The sequence below is a fragment of the Vicugna pacos genome, chromosome 2, assembly GCF_048564905.1.
Source record: "Vicugna pacos chromosome 2, VicPac4, whole genome shotgun sequence".
In the NCBI taxonomy this organism is placed as follows: domain Eukaryota; kingdom Metazoa; phylum Chordata; class Mammalia; order Artiodactyla; family Camelidae; genus Vicugna; species Vicugna pacos.
Window position 1 is genome coordinate 2,449,393 of NC_132988.1, and position 20,185 is coordinate 2,469,577.

The window sequence follows — 20,185 nt, forward strand, 5'->3', positions numbered from 1 at the left end:
AGGAAGGAGAGGAGGGAGCCTTTCAGCCTGTGTGGTGATGCGTGTTGTTTTTCATATTTATACACAGATGTGTGCAAACTAACAAGCTTGTGTGTATCTAATATGGGAACGAGCTTTTACACATACATGGGGAAGTTTCTCACTTAGGGGCAGGCTGAGCACAGCGAAGAGGTTTCTTTGTAGCCTGCTCGAGGTCCTCTGTTGAGCTGAGCGTGTACATCACTCACTGGGTATAAGTTCCATTCACTGGAAGAGCACAGAGCCTACCATTTCCTTCATAGCGCTGCTAACAGCTGTCTGTCTCTAACACGGAATCAGGACCTTACGTGCAGAGCGAAAGGAGCATCCATCTCTTGCCTGTAAGAAAATGGTTTATACCACAGTGGAAGAAGTATCAGAAATAGGCTTCTATGAATCTGTTAAATGACTTACTACGTGCATGACTCTCTGTGTACAAAAATGTTTCTCAGAAAGAACAATGGGCCAGTGATTTCTATTCTGTGTCTAGTAACAGCATCTCTCTATATGTAATATGGGAATAAAACATTTATGCACTTGGAAAGCTTTCACATACCTTCTCTCCTAAAACCAAGGTGTGAATTATCTTTCAGGTGGCCCGGGAAACACTTGTTCCGTGGGTCTGATGCAGCGTTCACTGCCAGCTTCACTCACTGTGGGTACTTCCTGCCACTGAAAAGTCACAAAGTCAACACCCTCTTGCAGAGTAATAACAAGAGCTATACATGACTAATAACGCAGCAAGCTGTTACATGCCGGTGAGAGGGATTTGTTGTCCATGAGCTGTGTTAGAACACTGGGTGCAGGGAAGCTTCTAAGTAGCAAGAAAAGTGCTACTTACAGGTTCTTTATTCAATTGACTACACGCACCACCCTCTGGGAATAACTTGCGCTCACTGGAAGAAATCTCTCCTAAAATGTCTTTCACACAGCTAGTAAAAACAGCTATACACATGTAATATGGAAGCAAGATTCCCATACAGGATGAAAGTTTCCCTCCTCGACTTCCTTTCAGGACACAGGCTGTAGGGAAGTAAAGAAACCTGAGAAAACAGCATTTAAATCTGTTAAAAGATTCGCTACCTGATGACTCTCTGGATTTAACAATAGTTCTCGGGAAGGACTCTGTGCCTAAGATTCCTACAAGCTAGCAGGTAAGAGCCTCCATCTGGACGCTGAGTCATACTGAGAGTGATACCAGTGCACGGGTGCTGAAGCCTTTCTGACTGCGTGTCATACGGTTTCCACATTCTTTGTGTGTGCAAGTTCTTACTAGCTACGTGGAGGGCATCGTAAACTCAGAGTTCTTTCACAGAAATGCTGTTATGCCCAGAGAGTCATACATATAGTGAATCTTTTAACAGGTTTATAGAAACTGTTTTCTCAAATTTCTTCAAGCTTCACTATACCCAGGAAATAATGTGAGATCGTTTCACTCTGTATGTAAACTTTTGCTTCCATATTAGAGTTTCAGAGCTCTTGCTCCTAGCTACATGAAAGGGACTTCAAACGTGTGTTCTTTCAGTGAACTGACATTATGCCCGAGGAGGAGTGCGTGATGCCAACTGCCTAAGGACCTGGATCAGCATTGCCTCTCCTGCTCCTCAAAAGCTTCCCTGTACCCCATGTCTAAGAGCCCACAGATGAGAAAGTCTTCCCCTAGTGTAAATTCTTGCTCCCATATTAGGTATATACACACTTGGTTAAAACTAAACTAAAGAAATTTTAGATATGGTGCTCTTTCAATAGAAAAAAGTCACTTACGGTGTGAGGCTAGTGGTGAATTGTTGAAGAGACCTGTCAAAGTGTTGTTTCTCAGGCCACTTGGATGCTGATCCACACTGAGATGTTTAACACTGAATGGATGAGAAAGACTCTCCAAGTCCTCTCCCCATGTTCCCAACATACAGATGTTCTTACTGACTACGCGGTAGGAATCTGAAGCTCAGAGTTCTTTCACAGAAAAGTTGATAGATTCAGAGTCATGCATGTAGTAAAAATTTTAGCTGTTTTCTTAGGCTTCTTCAAGCTTTGTTATACCCAATATTCTGAGAGGAGATACAAAGGACATTTTTTCACTTTGCCTGCACAGTGTTCCGTGGTAGAAGCTGTTGTCACTACCTATGAGAGAAATTGTAGACATAATGTTCTTACAATGAAGAAAGTCATGCTCAGTGAGGGATGTATGTAGTCCAGTGAATACGGGCCCTGTAGTCTTTTCTAATCAGAAGCCTAGTTACAGCCTGTGTTCTAAAGGCCATGGGCGAAAAGGCCTTTTTTCTGCACGTAAAAATTTGTTCTTGTATCACACACAAACAGACTTCTTAGTACGCTATGGAAGAAAGTTTAGACAAATCTGTCAGTCACAAAAAGTTAGACTGTGAATGGAGCTAGCAGTGCATAGATTAACAGCCCTGGACGGTTCATTTTCTCTGGCTGCTTGGGTGCTTAGCCATACCTGATGTTTTATCAGTGAATGGATGGGAAAGCCTTTTCCAGGGCATGTAAAATCCTGTTCCTAGATTTTCCATATTTAGATGTTCTTGCTGGCTACATAATAGAAATCTCAGGCTCAGAGTTTTTTTCACAGAAATATTGTTATTTCCAGAGTTTAAAGCATGGAGTAAATCATTTAACAGGTGGAAAGAAGCTGTTTTCCCAGAATTCTGAAAGGCTCACCATGCCCGGTGCCCTTACGGGGAACAGATGAGACCGACTTCCGCGCTGCATCGAAGCCTTGCTTTCATGGTGGGCAGAGCGCTGCTGTCACCAGCTGGGATGCAGGACCTCTTAGGCACAGTGTCTTTCAGGGGAAGAGCTGTACCCAGTGAGTGACGCACACAGCTAACTGAACGGAAGGCCTGGGGCAGCAGGGCTCTTCTTGCTCATGACAAGTTTTGTTATAACCAGTGATTTCACAGCCAATAAATGACAAAGCCAATCCCTCCTCATTGAAAAGAACGTTCCCACATTAGATACATGGAAACTTTTGAATAGCACTAGGAAAGAATGTTTTGGCACTGTTCTCTCCTTGAAAAAAGTGACATGCAGTGAGTGAAGCTCGTGGTGACTAGCGCAAGAGACGTCTAGAACTGCTGATTCCCAGGCTACTTGGATGCTGGATCACAGCCAGTGTTTTAAGAGTGAATGTTTAGCAAAGGTTTTCCCAGCGCTGTAATAGAGAACAAATCTGACTCTATATTGGATCTGTTCCTTGAATTTTAACCACTGTGCCTGGCCTGCTTTCCAGGTTTAGTCTTCCAGGCTCTGCACCTTTTGTGAAACAATGTTGCCTTTAGCCTGAAATCTACAGGAGAGCCTATTCTGGGGGCTCTGACCTTTAAGGAGGGTAGCTTTTCTGCACTTACATAGAGATAGCAAGTTGCAAACTAGAGAATCATCTTTGTTTTGTTGGAGGTTTACAGGGACACCATGACCTGACCCACATGGATGGCTGCAAGAACAAAGAATGCCTGCAGCAAGAAGTTTGCACAGCCAACCACACCCCCTCCTCTGTTTTGCTTTGTTTTGTTTTGTGTATGAAATGAGCCTGTATTCTGACTGGAGCAGGATGGCTATCCAAGACATTAGGCTGCCATCCTCTCAGTCTGCTGGCCTTTGCAAATAAAGTCGCTATACCTTCCCCTAACACCTCGGCTGTCGTGCGGTGAGCAGAACGAGTTCTGATTAGGTAACACTCCCCTGTTTGTTGCAGCGTCAAAGAAGCTGATGACAGTGGAGTCCCTTCTACCCTGAAAGGGGCAGCAGTTAATTCTGATGGGAATAGACACTTACAGATACGAGTTTGCCCACAGGACCTCAGCCAGCATCTCTAAACAATGTTGAAACCACCAATACAGGGTAGCATATGGTATCACCTCAGATCAAGGGACCCACTTTATGTTAAAAGAGCAGGAGTGGGCAACATGGCTAGGGGAGCCACTGGGTCTGATCACATGATCTGGCACCAAACAGCTGTCAGGCCGACACCTCCACCAATGATCCGGTGTCAGCCCAGGATGAGCTGCCCTCCCCCAGGAAGCTGTGTGTACTCACGTCAGTCACATGTATGCAGCGCTCCATCACCGACAGAACTCAGGGCAGAGGAGCAGAAAGGTGAACGGAGGCCCTACCCTGACCGAGCGACCCACGTGAGGCCCTGGTGCTTCCTGTCCCTGCAGCCTCGGCTTCCCCCCCTGGTTGACAAAGGTGAGAACACTTCTACCAGGGCACATGGTGCTCCAGCTGCTGCCCGAGCCCTCTGGGATCTGCAGGTCAGCACCTGGACAGGGATGACTCACCGCAAGGGCCAGGAGGAGGGAGACCCGGCGTCAATAGGGAGGGCAGGGAAGGGTGCGGTGTCGGGTTCTGCGTGGCCTTCTCTTGCTGCTCTCCGGCCCTGTGTTGGTTACGTGGAAAAGTACAGCAGGCAAGACCCAAGAAGGGGATGCTGACGTCTCCGGGATGAAGGTCAGGGTCATACATCCAGGCAAGCAACTGAGACCAGCGGAGGCGACAAATGAGGGTTAGGGGAACCTACAAAGGACAGAACAGGAGGGGACGATGAGTCCTTAGACAGATAAACCCTTGTAAGTTTATCCCAGGAAGTGAGACCCCCCGGAGCACTGGAGTTGTTGCTCCCAGTGCACACCTGAGAAGCAGATCTGAATGGCGCCTCCCAGACCACCCTCCAGGATCCCAGAGCACATCCCTCGGCTGCAGGCAGCACAGGTACCAGGAAGCAGCTCTCAGAGGCCAGTCAGAAGGATCACCTCCTTTGAGGATGGCGGCTCCACCCAGGGTCCTGCTCTCTTCCAGAGCAGCCACACCTCCAGCGACGGATGGATGTAGGGGCTTTGGGCTCAGCCCTACTGCCCCAACTTTGGACAATTCTGGAGGGCCCTTCCTGCCTGAGAGCTTTGTCCCTTCCCACACCACTGCAGATCAGATGCTGACCCTGGGACCCACTGTAGTACACGGGAGGCAAGAGGACCCAAGGCTCCCAACAGCCACTCCCAGCTCAGTTCCACTAGAGGTGACTAGTTTCTACAGCCCTGTCACCTAATTACATTCAGAATAGGGGAGGGGGGAATCTAAACTTGACATAGCTTGGCTTTCTCACTCCTCATTTCATGGCAGGAGGTTATAGAGCCAAAGGTTTGTAAGAACCATCCTGTTGTCAGATGAACATGACAACATTGATGGGGAACACACAGCTGCTGCCTTGAAGCCCCCTTTTGTCAGAGAGAAGAAACGACAGTGTGAGTTCCCTCTAGCTCTGAGAATGAGATGTCAACTGGTCCTGCTGTGGAAAATTCATTCCGAAACTAGTCAGCTTTCTTGTTTCAGGGAGGGGGGAAGGTAATTAGGTTTGTCTATTTATTTCTAATGGTGGGACTGGGGCCTGAACCCAGCACACCATGCATGCTAAGCACATGCTCTGCCACTGAGCCCTACCGCCCCCCCTTGGAAACTAGTCAGAAGTAGAAAGGGCCAAGAATAGCCAAGACAATGTTTGCAGAAGGAAAATAAGAAACAGAGCTTTTTCTACTAGACAGCAACACCTTTTTAAAGGTGCCGTAGTAATTAAGGCAGCGTGGTTCCGACGTGAGAAGAAACAATCAGACCAATGAATGGAAGAGCCGTAAAGTGGACTCATACACACGTGGAGACGATTTACAGCAGGGGTGGTGCTTCGGGAAAGCGGGCAAAGGACGGTCCTGTGAATAAAGGATGCCAGGGCCACTGAATACAGATCACTTAGAAAAGAAATGGAAACATATGTGACGCTACGTCATACAAAAATCAACTGCTGAGAGGGGGCAAGGGAGCAGCTGTGGCTATAAAGAAGGCAACATCGGGGATCTTCCTGTGACGGTGGACACACAGACCTACATAGGTGAGAAAACTGTGTAGACCCTAATTCACACACACACACACACAAATGAGTGCAAATGAAGCTAGGGAAGAAAGCCCGTAGCCATGTCCTGGGTGTGACGGTTTACAACATTTCCTCAAAATGTCACCATTATGTGAAGCCGGGAAAAGTGTACAAAGAATCTTTCTGGATTTTTATTATTATACTTTTATTTATTACTTTATTTGGGGGGAGGTAATTGCATTTTTATTTATTTATTTTTAATGGTTGTACTGAGGATCGAACCCAGGACCTTGTGCTTGCTAGGCACACACTCTTCCACAGAGTTATCCCCTCCCACTCTGGACTATTTCTTAAAACTGCATGGGAATCTGCAATTAACTCAATACAATGTTCTATTAAATTCAAGGTACAGGCAGACCTCAGAAATACTGCGAGTTCAGTTCCAGACCTTGTGGTAAAGCAAATATTGCAATAAAGCAAGTCACACAAAGTTTTGGCTTCCCAGTGCACGTAAAAGGGACCCCTATACTTCAATGTAGTCTATAGATGTGCAAGAGAGTTGTCTAAAAAAATGACACGCACACCTTAATTTAACAGTATTTTCTGGTAGGAGGAGGGTACAGCTCAGTGGTAGAGCTCCTGCTTAGCATGCACGGGTCCTGGGTTCCATCCCAAGTCCCTCCATAAACAAACAAACAAACCTAATTCCCCCCCAAAATAAATAAAAATACTTTCTTGCTAAAAACTGCTGACCATCACCTGACAAGGCAGGATTACCACAAACCTGTAATTTGTAAAGTAACACAGTATCTAAAAGTGAAATAAAGCAAAGCACAATAAAACACCGTGCACCTTAAGTTAAATTTTAAATGCAAAAGGCAAAACTACATGCGCGTGCCCCGGGAGACTGCTACAGACTGAGCTGTATCCCTTCCCAAAGTTCCTTTGTAGAAGCCCCACCCCCAGTGGGGCTGTACCTGGAGAGGGGGCCAAATTAAGGTTAAGTGAAGTCCTCAGGGTGGAGCCCTAATCTGACAGGACTGGTGTCCTTCTAGGATGAGACACCAGAACCTCTCTCTTCCCCACCCCTCCACTCCTCTTCCTAGCTCATCCAAGGCCATTTGGACCCAGAGAAAAGGCAGCCATCTGTAGACCAAGGACAGAGGTCACTCCAGAAGCCACCCACAGTGGCTCCCTGGAACTTGAACTTCTAATCTCCAGAACCGTGAGAAAATAAATGTGTTATTCTGTTATTGTATCCTGAGCTGATAAATACAGAAACATACACAAGACTGTTCAGTGTCATATTCATTACACTAGCCCAAACTGGAGAAAACCCAAAAGCCCATCAATTTCAGGATAAATGATTAGTGATATAAATGTATATATACGAACATAAATACACAGAAAGACTACACAACAAGGAACACAGGACTGTAAACCAACTATACTTCAATTAAAAATAAAAAATAAACGAAAAAAAGACTACACAACAGGGAGATGAATGAAACACAACTATAGGCAACAAAATGGATCAATCTCACAAACCATGCTGAGTAAATAGCACTGGACACAACATCATCCAATATGTATTTTTCTACTTTTTCAGAAATAAAGTAAAACTTACATATAACGTGTAGGAGCGAATGCTTAGATGATAAAACTGCAAACAAAAACAAGGAAGTGATTACTATAAAAGATATTAGCATTTTTGTAACGTTTTAATAAATGGTTACAATGTATTTGGTATTCACTACAATGCTAAAGGGGCACATGGCATGGGACCCTGGACTCCAGTCCCAGCTGCCTGTGTGACTGTAAGTAAGCAAGTTGCTTCATTTCTCCATGTCTGAATTTCAAGGCCATAATCAGAGGATCTATCTCATGGGCCATTTTGAATATCATTAATATCACATATCTAAAGCTGAACAGGACCTGGTACTGAAGCTCTCAGATGTTAGCAAATATATTTTTTAAATGTTCTAGCCACTTTCAGCATTTAAGAGAATCTATCAGATTTGTGATTTAGTTAAATTGTACAAGTTTCATTCAATATATACATTCATTTAAAAATTGGAACAAATTACACTTGTAAAAGTGTAAGTTTTGGTTTATCAGGTATGAGAGCAGTATGCAAGTATTTAACGTTTCTTCCTTAGAGAAATGTTGATTAATAGTCATAGATTAAGTAATCAGAGGTCAAGGAAGGTGTAAATTAGACTATTCTTTGCAGTTTGGTACAGCCATTATGGAAAACAGTATGGCAGTTCCTAAAAAAGCTAAAAATATACTTCCCATTTGATAAAGCAATTCCACTGCTGGGCATTTTACCCAGAGGGAACCATAATTTGAAAAGATATATGAACCCCAATGTTCATAGCAGCACTATTTACAATAGTCAAATATGGAAGCAATCTAAATGTCCATCAACAGATGACTGGGTAAAGAAATTGTGGTATATATACAATGGAATACTACTCAGCCATAAAAAATAAAATGCCATTTGCAGCAACATGGATGGACCTGGAGATCATCACTCTAAGTGAAGTCAGAAAGACAAAGAAAAATGCCATATGATATCACTTATGTATTTAGTCTTAAAAAAAAAGACAAATGAAGTTTCTTACAAAACAGAAATACTCACAGACATGGAAAACAAGCTTATGGTTACTGAGGGGAAAGGGGGTGGGAAGGGATAAATTAGGAGTTTGAGATTTACACATACTGCTAGTATATATAAAATAGCGAAGGTCCTACTATATAGCACAGGGAACTATTTAACATCTTGTAGTAAACTATAATAAAAAGAATATGAATATACATAAGAATATATGTATGTATGTGTATGACTGAAACATTATGCTGTACACCAGAAATTGACACCACATTGTAAACTGACTATACTTCAATTAAAAAAGAGAGAGAATTTTTTCTCTTCAGGCAGAAGGAATCTCTCCACAAGGCTCCCAGAGTCCTGCCCTATGGGCCTCCTGTTATATATGCTCCTCCTTCCAGAAGCCGGCCCCTCCTCCAGGGCCCTGGGTTTGTCTCCCTCTTGCTTTCACAGGGCTTGAGGGCTGCTATCATCCCCACCTGCCTCTAGGTTGTTAGCCTCTACCTCCGCAGCATCACACCCAGCCACCATCCAGCCCTGTTCTACAGGGGGAAATAAACTCATTGTTGACTCAGTGCCCTCTCCATCACCAGCTATTTCTCTGTTCTCTGTCCACCTCTTCAAAGATTACCCAGGTTTAACCATCCAGGAGCATCAATTTCACTTACCAAACACATCCACTAGATATATTCCACATGCGTTTCCATTTAAATTCAATTCCCTCCAAACTGGCTTCGAAGAGCTGACAGCTACAGCTGAACTGTTCTTGAAAAGCCAGCGGGGGGGGGGGTACACCAACCAAGGAACAGTTGTTTGCCTTCACCTGCCTGGACTGCTGGGCTGCACCCCCCAAAACAGGCATCCCCCTCCCTGATGCTTCCCCCTCTTCCTGGTGGGGACCTAGGCAGGAAAGGCCACCTTGATTCCAGAGCCGGGGTACTGGGGACTCCTCAGATTCCATCACCCCCTCCCCTAACACTATGAGGAGCTGAAACCAGTTTTTGAAATGGTCTTTTTTCCTTTTCCCCATCATACCCTGGAAAGAACATTGACCAAGATGAAACCAATGGGTTGTTCTCTCCCTTGCCTTGAGACCACTGGCACTCTCTATGGAGTGTGTGTCTAAGTAAACTTGCTTTCACTTAAACAAAACAAAAAAGACGAAATCAATAAAGATCATTTACTATAAAACCACTGAAACTTTCCTTAAAAGCTCGAGTTTGCGATAAATTGAAGGTGACAGAATTAAGGATGATGGTCCCCACACCCATCGTCATCTGCATCTTTCATGGAGCCTTAGCCTCCTGGCCTCCATCTACCAGCAATGCCGCCCTGTTGTGACGTCCGCCACCAGCGGACGTCTGAATAAGGGACTGAGGACCGGCCGCAGCCTTAAACCGAGCGCCCCGAGGCCCGCGCAGAATTTAGCACCCGTCTACTCCAAGCTCTGGCTGAAATAAAAAGAAAGCAGCTGGTTGGGTGCAGGCCTTGAGGAGATGACCCCAGAGCGATGGTTTTCAAACTCCGGTGCGTATCAGAATTACCTGGAGGGCGTGTTAAAACACAGATTACTCGGTGCCACCCCTAGTTTCTGATTCCATGGGTCAGGGTGGGCGCCCCAGTTTGCAGTTCGAACAAGCTCCCAGGTGGTGCTGATTCTGCTGGTCTGGGGACTACTACGCTTGGAAACCCGCTGTCCTGGTTATCTAAGTGGTAGGGCAGGCCTGCAAGAGACTCCGCGGAAGACATCCCCTAAAGATGCTGCTCCGAGGACCCTCGCTCCACAGTGCACAGATGTGCTAGATTTTCACCTTTGGGTGTAGCCACCGACTCCTTCACAAACTCTTCTCGCTCTCCCTGCTCAGGAGCCCGGACCCACACCCAGGGGGGTTTTAAGACTTGGTGGCTGTTTTCGGAACTATCCCAGGCCCTCAGACTAAAGAACTGAAATCCACCTTCCCGGGCTCCTGGGCGGAGGAAGCATTCCCTGCTGGGGCCCCTGAAACCCCTACCTCGTTGTCGCCAATCCGAAGCTGGAAAGACATCGCCACGATGAGGAGCATTGTAACACACTGGTAGAAGGGCGGTCCAATAATGCAGATCAGGACTCCGCATCCTGGGACCGCGCTCATCGCGAGTGAGACCCCGAACCACCGGTGGAGCGCCGTCATCAGTTCGCCGTCCGGGCCTGCGGAGGGGAGGGGACGGGTGCTGAGCCTCGGGGCCCAGGGTCAGGAAGGGAAGGGGCCTTCGGGGTCGGAGTCCGCCCAGACTGGCCCACGGAGGGTCCAGGATTCTGGGGAACTCCGGGGGCACGACAGAGCCCCACCCGTGAGGAGTGACGTGGGCGGCACCGGACCGGATGCGACCTGCGGGCATCCAGGGGCGCGGGCTCCCGGCTCACTCACCGAGCAGCACGGGCAGCATCCACAGCTCCGCGTAGAGGATCTCTGGGTTGTGACTTGCCTGTCCTCTCCAATCTATCTCAGACGTAGGGCGCGAGGAAGCCCCAGGCACCGGACCAGTGCCCGGAGCAGCATCTGGCGGTCGTGGGGTGGAGGGAGGGAGAGAGGGAGCTGGGGAGGGCGGCCTCCTACTGCCCGGCCCGCCCCGCCCCTTGCGCGCGCCCAGTCCCGCATCCCCGGGGCCGGCCGCCGCGTCCCACCGCAGCCGCCGCGTCCCGCGCCTCTCCGAACCAGCGATCCCCGAGCAGGGGCGCTGTCAGTCACCAACTCTGCGGGCTAAGGGGCCTGGAACAACCCCCAGGACCGCTAGGCTGGAGTTTGCCAGGGTCTCTAGCCGGCTGCACAGATGGGGCTACTTGGGTGCCAAGCGGAGGGAATCTGGGAATGGGAGCAGGGGATGAAGCGGGGCGGCGGAAGATCGGAACCAACGTGGCCTTGGAAGACTCCACCATCCTCAAAGCCTCCATGTCTTCTAGAAGGCCCTTCCCTCCAGGCTGAGGTCTCCCCCAGCCCTAGGAACCACACCTGCCCACCTCGGGGGAACCTGCAGCCACTCAAGGAGCGGGCGGTGGGACCCTGAGCCCCAGCTGAGTGCCTGCCCCCACCATTCAACACCTCTTTCTGGAAAACGAACGCTCCAATACCTGAAACAACTTGTTTGGAGAGAGGAAAACTTGCATGATGTGATGAAAATGGTCCTTGACCTCTTTGATCTTACTGCCTAGAACCTATAATCCCACTCCAATCTTGGCGAAAACCTTACACGACTTCCACGAGGGGCATCCCGTGCACCTCAAATCTGTCAAGGTCATCAAAACCTATAGAAGCCTGGGAAAATGTCACAACCAAGAGGAGCCTAAGGAGGTGGTGACGATGACAGGCAATGTGGGGGTCCTGGAACAGAAAAGGAATAGATGGTAAAAGTTAAGGAAATGGGAATAAGTAGGGACTGCTTCATAGTAATGTGTCACTATTGGTTGTTGATTTTAAAGATTATTACCAGTGTGTACTATACACTCTATAAAGGATGCAGTGACAGGGAAAACTGAAGATATAATATGGAACTCTCCTGTATGCTCAGTTTTTCTATAAATCTAACACTGCTGTAAAACGTTAAGATCTAGTAGTAAAATTAAATACAGCCGACCCTTTAACAACACGGGTTTGAAATGCACAGGTCCCCTTGTGCGTAGATTTTTTTCAGTAGTAAGTAAGCTTGGGAGTTGGCTGACTCCACCTGCTGAGTGGCAGGCAGGGAGGAACTTGGTATACAGAGGGGTGACTCTGAGTTATCAGTGGACTTTCCACTGTGCGGCGGGTCGGTTCTCCTAATCCTGGTGGTGGTCAAGGGTCAAAGGTGATTAGGAAATATTTACAAATGAAATGGTACATCTAGACTTTGCCTCTAAACAATCTAAGTGTAGGAAATATAATACAAACAAGATTACTGGTTATTTTGAAGCTGAACAATAGATAGACTGGGTTCATTACACTGTTTCTCTACCTCCTTTTGATCTATTTTTCATAATAGACAGTTTAATAGAGTTAAATCTATATGCCCAGATATGGGAAAGAAAAAGAAGTCTGAGTATGTTACGAAGATTAGTTAGAAAGGGGAGTATTATCTGCCATCTTATATCTTCCCATACTGTTTATATTTGTACGTGTGTGTTTAAAATACAACATTAATTGGATAACTTTGTGCCCTTCCTACAAAGAAAGAAAGTCTATTTGAACGACAACTACATTTTTAGTTAATCCTCCAATCTCAAGGTATCTTTTTAAATCCCTAAACAGAGTAATAGGCTTCTGTGTAACAGGCAGACTATAAGTCCCGTGAGTTTCCCGCCTTCGGTTTTAGCAGTGTGGTTGGCTTACCTAGCACGTGCAGGGACAGTGTGGAACGCACACTCACCACATTAAAGAAAAAAAATCACCTCTTGTTCGAGGAAAAGTCTTGTTTTAAATAAATTACATCCTTTTTAGGTGCGACGGGAAAGTAAATCTTCCTCCCTGCCAGTCTCCTAAACTGTGATCCATGAAGACGATAATGAAATCTGGGGAAATATTTATTATTATTTAAAAAAAATTTTAACACAGGTTCCGGGGATTGAACCCAGAACCTCATGCAAGCTAAGCACGTGCTCTACCACAGAGCTGTACCCTCTCCCCTCTGGGGAGATATTTTAATAAATGAAAAAGTCCAACAAAGAGGGACATTTACAGAGAATAAAGCTGCCCAGGATGATGAACATGCCAGGGAGTTTGGGGTGTTTTTTTGTTGTTGGTCGTTGATGTCATTCTTTTTGCTTTGCTTTTGTCACAAATCATAAAAGACTACCGTGGTGACTGCTGCCCTTCTGTGGAGCCAAGGTTTCAACTCGCTTTGTACCAGGAAGTCCTTGAACTAGCCGGAGCCCACGGGTTGAGACCCACGGCCATTCCCCAGGTGACAATTCTTCCCATATATGAGAAAAAGGGCTTGATAAATAACAATCTGAAGAGCAGGACATCAAGTCCGGAGCCGTGCACTCCCTTCCAAAACAGGATTTACTCAACTTGCATCCCACAGGGCAGAGGAGGGGGGATGAGGAAATGAAATGTCCTTCAAAATCTTTAGCTTGCCCCGCATGGAGGGTATAACTCAAGTGGTAGAGCACATGCTTAGCACGTATGAGGCCCTGGGTTCAATCCCCAGTACTTCCATTAAAAAAATAAATAAGTACACTTAATTACCTCCCCCTAAGAATTTTTATTAAAGCTTTAATTTGCTCTATTCATGATCCTGTTGACCACTTTGTAATGTTTTGTTTTGTTTTTACTTTTTTTTGGTGGGGGGAGGTAATTAGGTTTATTTATTCATTCATTTATTTTTTTTTTTATGGTGGTACTGGGGATTGAAGCCAGGACCTCATACATGCTAAGCATGTGCTCTACCACTTGAGTTATACCCTCCCCGTCTCCAATTGGTAATGTTTTTATTAACACATTAAAAAAAGCAGCATTGCCCTCAAGTAGAGATAAACTGTTCTTATAAATGTAACCCCTGTCTCAGGAATGAGAAAGAGAAGCAGTTTCCTCACTCCCCCCACCGGGATCTGTAACCAGGCTATGTCTGTGGGCTTGGCCATTGACCAGCCTCTCTTCTCAATCTACTGCTACAAAGAGACAGGGCTGGACAATGGTCTCTTAGACAATTCAAGTCAATAAAGTGGCAGGGTACAGCTCAGTGGCAGGGTGCCTGCTTAGTGTGCACAAGATCCTGGGCTCAGTACCCAGTACTGCCATTAAAAATAAATAAATAATCCCACTCCTGGGAATGTATCCAGAGAAAACTATAATTTGAAAAGACACATGCACCCCAGTGTTTGCAGCAGCACTGTTTACAATAACCAAGACATGCAAACAACCTTAAATATCTAGTGACAGATGAATGGATAAAGATGTGGTATACGTACACAATGGAATACTACTCAGCCATAAAAAGTAAATAAAATAATGCCCTTTACAGCAGCATGGGTGGACCTGGAGATCATCATTCTAAGTGAAGCAAATCAGAAAGAAAAAGAAAAATCCCATATGGTATCATTATATGTGGAATCAAAATAAAGACACAAATGAACTTATTTAGAAAACAGAAAGACTCACATAGGGACATAGGGAACAAACTTACGGTTACCAAGGGGGAAAGGGGCGGCAGTCACCAGTGCCAGCATGAAGGTTTCTGCAGGGTCGGCAGGTGGGGCAGGTGGAGGGCAGGCTCGCGGAGTCTACATCCTGTGTCTTCTGCAACCTGTGATCTTCTTCTAATTCTCTGCTTTGTTACCAATTCATCATCATTCAAACAGGTGTGTCATATTTTAAAATATAAACATCAGAGTTGGTCATTCTAGAAAACGAGCTGGTGTAGTCAAATCCTGTTTCCAATATCCTGAGACAACTAGTGTTGATGCACACTTCTTCCCAGTGTGCTTAATTTTAAAGTAAGGATTTAAATTATGGGGGAGGAGGCTATAGCTTAGTGGTAGAGCATGTGCTAAGCATGCACGAGGCCCTGGGTTCAGATCCCCAGGACTTCTGTTAAATAAATAAATAAACCAACCTAATTACCTACCCCTGGACCCTCCACCCCTAATTTAAATTATGAAAAATTTCACACATTCAAAACAGTTGTATAACAAAGATTCATGTACCACCCCCCCCCACTTAAAATGTTAGCATTTTCCACAGTTGCCTCATTTCTCTCTTCTTTAAAATACATACCACTAAAGCATCTTTCCTTTCCATCCCCACAGGGAGTCATTGTCTTGAAGTTGGTGTGTGTCTCCCATGTATGTTCTGCTACTTTCTCCAGTGCATTTCTAGAAATATTCTTTGGCAGTTGTTTTAGAATAAATGGCACCTGATATGAAAACAGTTTTGTTCTTATAATTAGTTATGATGTGTTTGCTTTTTTTTTTAAAACTGTAAATGGAGAGTGTCAGTCATTTACATAAAGGGGATAATTTTAATGCGCTGAATTCCCTCATTACATCATCTAGGCTCCAACAGTTATCTGAGAGGAGATAATGAATCCAACTTTACTGAATCTTTTTGTTTCTCCAATTTAATGTTAAAAATCAACATAATAATGCGTGCAAGTTGTAAAAAAGGTCTTGGGGTTATAAAGTAAGTCTCAGTTTCTTACTAATTTTTTTTCAACTGTATGTATTGTGAATATCTTTTAGTTTAAATTGATTTTCACCTTCTTTAAGGTGTCTTGTTTGTTTTGGGGGAGGGAGGTAGTTAGATTTATTTATTTATTTATCTTTTTTTGATTTAGAGAGATACATACTACATGTTTCAGGAGGCAAGAGAAAGGCCATGAGATGTGGGGGTTGGGCGCTCAGGTTAAAGAGTAGATACAGACTCTGTAGACAGAGTGCATGCTATCTGGGAAGACAAGGGAGCGAGAGAGGCCGCGAGGCATGGTGTTGCCAGTTTTTATGGGCTCGGTAGCTTCACGTGCCAACAAGTGGGATACTTATGCATCTTTTAATGGAGGTACTGGGGATTGAACCCAGGTCCTTGTGCATGCTGAGCACGCACTGTGCAACTGAGCTACACCCTCCCGCAAGGTGTCTTTTGATGAATAAAGTTCTTAATCTTAATATAGTCAGATTCATCAGCCTTCATCAGACACTCCTTGTCCTGCTTAAGAAATCTTTCCCTGCCCTGAGGTCTAGAGACGTCCACTCTCCTTTCTACTAAGAATGCTGGAGTTTCTATCTTAATGTTTAAATCCTTGAATCATCTAGGGTTAATTTTTTTAAATTAGGCATAATGTAGGGATATAATTTCATCTTTTTATAAATTGATAGTTTTGTGCTTGAGCCATTCTCTTAAGGCTCCATCTCCAACTTGTGGCCTCTTCAGATCATCTCCCTGACATTTCTCAGACTCCTACATGGAGCGTGAGTTAGCCACAAGGCTGCTTTGTGGCTGCTAACCCCGCACTCTCAGTGCCCCGCCCACCCCCACCCTGTTCTCTTCTCTGGAGGACCATCTCCCACCTTCCCATCCCGTCCCCTCCCCTCCTCCGAGCGCTGGTGGGCCCAGCTCCGAGTTTACAGGGGTTTCCACTGCTTTGACTCATTTCTTCTGGCACCAGAACCCCTTGGCCTTGGGAATGCGTGGGGAGAGGATGCTGTCGACTCTTCCCCTAGAAACAAGTGTTTGGGCTTGAACCCCAGAAGGCAGGAATCCGGGTTTGGGGGTGCGAGGACCACACAGCTGCCAAATCGAGTCTAAAGGAGGCTCTGTTTCCCCTTGGCATGCTGGGGCCGGACCCCAGGACTTCACTGCACCAGCAACCCCTGCAACTTCTGGGGACTGAGGAGTAATTCCTGCCATATAACAAAGAGGAAAATGAGATTCTGAAATTCATTATCTTTAAGGGTCATAATGGGGCTCTAAAGTGGCCCCACGGTTCAAGGTCCTTGAAGGCCCTAAGTCTGAACTTTTGCATCTACCCTGATTTCAAAGCTCACATCATGTGCACTGCCTGGCCACTCTGGCCCAAACTGTGTGACCCCGGCTTCCAGCTCTAAAGAAACTTGTTTCAGTCATGTAAAAAAAAAAAAAAAACATATGGAGGAGAGGGGCAGGTATAGCTCAGGGGTAGAGCATGTGCTCAGCATGCGCAAGGTCCTGGGTTCAATCCCCAGTAGTTCTGTTTAAAAACAAAACCAAGCAAAACCACATTGCTGTAAGTAACGCACTAGATCCACCCAATGAGGGCGTGCTGTCAGTGACACACAGCTTCACTGATGGAGAGGCAGCGGGCTCAGTGACATGTAATATCCCCTCAGCTGGCTTTTACGGCCACTTCTTAGTGCGGACCTCTTCACATTCAATCAAAACCTGCGGACTGTTCTTTTGTGACCACCAGTGTATCAGGTGAGATAATGGGCAATGGCTGAAACTAGCACATCGAAGGTTATAAACTGGATAGTCAAAAGGTCTGGAAGGTCCAGCCCATAGGTATGAAAACTTTATAAGCAAATTTGATGTTTCCTTTCATATATATCCTTGTGCTTAGCATTTGATACTGTCTTTAAGAATTTGTAAATAATTACTCGTTAGCTCTGTTATCAATCATAAGTAAACTATTGGAAAATAAAAAGCTATGAAAATGACATCTTCTATAGTGTCATGAGACAAATACAAATATAATTTAAGTAAAATTTTTTTCTTTTTATTTCAAAGACAGATCACCTGGCTTGAAGATGATATTAAGCCTAAAAGTACTGCCAAGGAATTTTGTACACTTCCAAGTGATATGCACCACTCATGAGCATAGGGGTCTTGGTAAGTCAAATGTTCATCAATTTCTGAGTTCTTCAATATTATAACAAATGGTTAAGTTGCTCAAGGATTTATCACAGCTACCTATTTTGTAACATGGGTCCTAAGTAATGAATTCTAGAGTGAATACACCCATATGACCCCAAACCATTATTTGTTTTCTCTGGCTGTGCAGGGATATCACAGTCAACTACGTGACTGCTAAAGATCAGTGCAGGCTGGGCGCTCCTTTACACGGCATCCACACCCAGGTCCGCACTGACAGCTGGAGAGCAGCAGCCGGCAGGAGCCCGCATCCCTGGGGAACATGTGCAGCGGCAGGGGCGCTCTGCATTTATGGTGAGCCTGCCAGAGAGCCAAGCATCTCTGTCGTGCTCAGCCAGCGACAACCTAGCAAAGGCCCCAAGCAAAGCTGGAGTGGGCATGCCACCACAACGTAGTGGGCAGGAGGGTCGGGTCACCGCAGGGAGGGGCACCCTCCATGCAGAAGACCATTGGTTGTTTTTGTGTTGTGTTACTTTGTTTTGCTTTTAAGTATCTGAAGCAGAGACAATTTCCATTAGTAGAATTCCTAAGTGTGTCAAGAAATAAACCCCAGTAAGAGGGGAAACATATTAAAACAATGTGTCCTTGTGTCCCTATGTCCTTGTCTCAGTGTCCTTGTTTTCAACCTGTTTGATGGAATTAAATCCTCCCTTCATTTTGAAAGTGATGCATTTGCCTAAATAAGTATAAGGTCAAGTTAGTCCACTTGCAGGGAGCATTTCCTATTTGGCCATCTCTCCCATTTGACTAGGCAGGTGGTGGCTGCTCTAAATGTGTTTACTGCCTCTTTCCAAAGCAGGCAACCCTGGGGTCGGAGTTTCTATAAAGGACCCCAGGACCGAGCATGTCTTTATTATCATCTGGTGACGCTCACCTCATTTCAGTCTTGTTTATATCCCTTTAAGACTGACGAGGAAACAGCCACTCTAAACTCCAGTTTTCTACATGGAACTAACTCAGCAGCCGAGTTCCCTGTCCTGGCCTCTTCTGCTGTTGTTCCCAGCCTGCCAAAACTGTTATTTCCCTGAAACTTTAAAACTCTCTGACCTCCTGCTTATTTGGATATGAATCTGTACCTTTGTCTGTGCTGTGGATACTTGTTTCCCATATGAGTTACAGATTCTCCTTATGGTCACAAATCACCTGCAGTTAAAAGTTCATGAGCCTGCACGTAGGGGGAGGGAGCTGTGCTCGGAAGCTGGTGGTGGTGTTCGCTGAGCCAGGAGGGCACAGGGCCGTTACCCGAGGTGTTGGAAAATCACCTTCCACTGAGGCATGCTGAATTTGAAATGCTGCTTTCAAGAGGAGATATCCCACGGGCAGGTGGCTCCAAGAATCTGGTGCCTAGAAGGGAAGTTCAGGGTTGGAAATAACATGTGGGAATCCTCGGCATGGATATGGCTTTTTAAGGTCCTGGGAACAGATGAGCTAAGCCAGCAGCAAAGTGGAAACTGGGTAAAGTGATGGGGAAGCCCTGAGGCAAAAGGAGCAGAATGAGGAGAGGCCACATCAAGAGCAGGGCAGGAGGTGCAGGAAGGAGCTATGATGCTGCAAAGTCAGTGAGAGAGAGATACCCTTAGAACAGAGAGGACTCGGATGTGGGAGGGCAGGGTCCAGAGGGCACTGTCCTGACCTCAATGCGGGATGGGCAGAGATACTGGCTTAGGCGCAGGGTACTCTGTGGTATCTACTTTTACATAGTTGAGTAATTCTCAACAAATCCCATGTTTATCCTTTCCACTGAGTTTCCAATTAAAGAAACCTTCTGAGACAGGGAATTCAACTGACCAGACCCAGCCTTTTCCTGACTAATCCGCTCACTCATCATCACCTTGTTGCACTGTGTCAGGCCTGGCAAACCACTCGAGACCCAGAACTGTGCCAACAGGAGAGCTCCTGCCTTCGAGGGCCTTATGGGCCAGGCAGGGAAGATGGGCCTTGAACTAACAATGAAGGTGAAAACCCGCCATGTCTGATCCGTTGACTGCTACTGACTGGACAAGACAGTAACGCGTGGCTCTGCCAGTGAAAGCTGAGAGGACCAAGGTACCTGCACTTAACTTAAGAGAAAGAGTAAGAGTGGGAGGAAAGCAAAGGGCCGGGCAGAGGTGGTGGTGTGCAAAATTAAAGGCATGGCATGGATATCAGAATTATTTTGACACAAGGGCTGTGAATATGCTCACATGAGACTGGCCTAGGGGGTAAGAGGCTGGCTAGGTTTTCAGAGAGTTCTACTGCCACCAGGACCTCAAGTCAGGAAGGAAAGTCTGTGACTATTTGAGATGTAGATGTACTTTTGCATTCCTATCTGTAAGG

At 45.8% G+C, this 20,185-nt stretch overlaps 1 protein-coding gene and 1 long non-coding RNA gene across 8 annotated transcripts in view; both read right to left on the minus strand.

Moving 5' to 3' along the window:
- Window positions 1-4,507, minus strand: part of LOC116278733 (uncharacterized) — a 36,250-nt gene extending 31,743 nt beyond the window's left edge. For 4 of the 6 annotated variants that reach the window (XR_012079227.1, XR_012079217.1, XR_012079220.1 and 1 more), the window contains exons 1-2: window positions 1,783-2,087; window positions 575-690 (exon numbers count right to left, since the gene is read on the minus strand). Coding sequence is in view for 1 of the 6 variants with exons in the window: in XM_072974638.1 (XP_072830739.1) it covers window positions 4,320-4,503 (184 nt within the window). In the remaining 5 variants the exon portion in view is untranslated. Of the gene's footprint in view, window positions 1-126; window positions 321-574; window positions 691-1,782; window positions 2,088-4,319 lie in introns of those variants that run through there. The other 2 variants (XR_012079218.1, XM_072974638.1) reach the window with 2 other exon arrangements.
- A 6,060-nt stretch (window positions 4,508-10,567) lies between these two features.
- On the minus strand, window positions 10,568-19,385 carry LOC140700694 (uncharacterized). 2 transcript variants are annotated; one of them, XR_012079230.1, is made up of 6 exons: window positions 19,132-19,385; window positions 15,242-15,380; window positions 14,652-14,795; window positions 11,623-11,872; window positions 10,922-11,053; window positions 10,568-10,701 (listed from the first exon to the last, which is right to left on the minus strand). It is a non-coding gene; the product is annotated as an uncharacterized lncRNA (long non-coding RNA). The 2 variants fall into 2 exon arrangements; XR_012079231.1 differs by lacking the exons at window positions 14,652-14,795; window positions 15,242-15,380; window positions 19,132-19,385 and adding an exon at window positions 12,894-13,114.
- Between the last annotated feature and the right edge of the window lie 800 nt (window positions 19,386-20,185).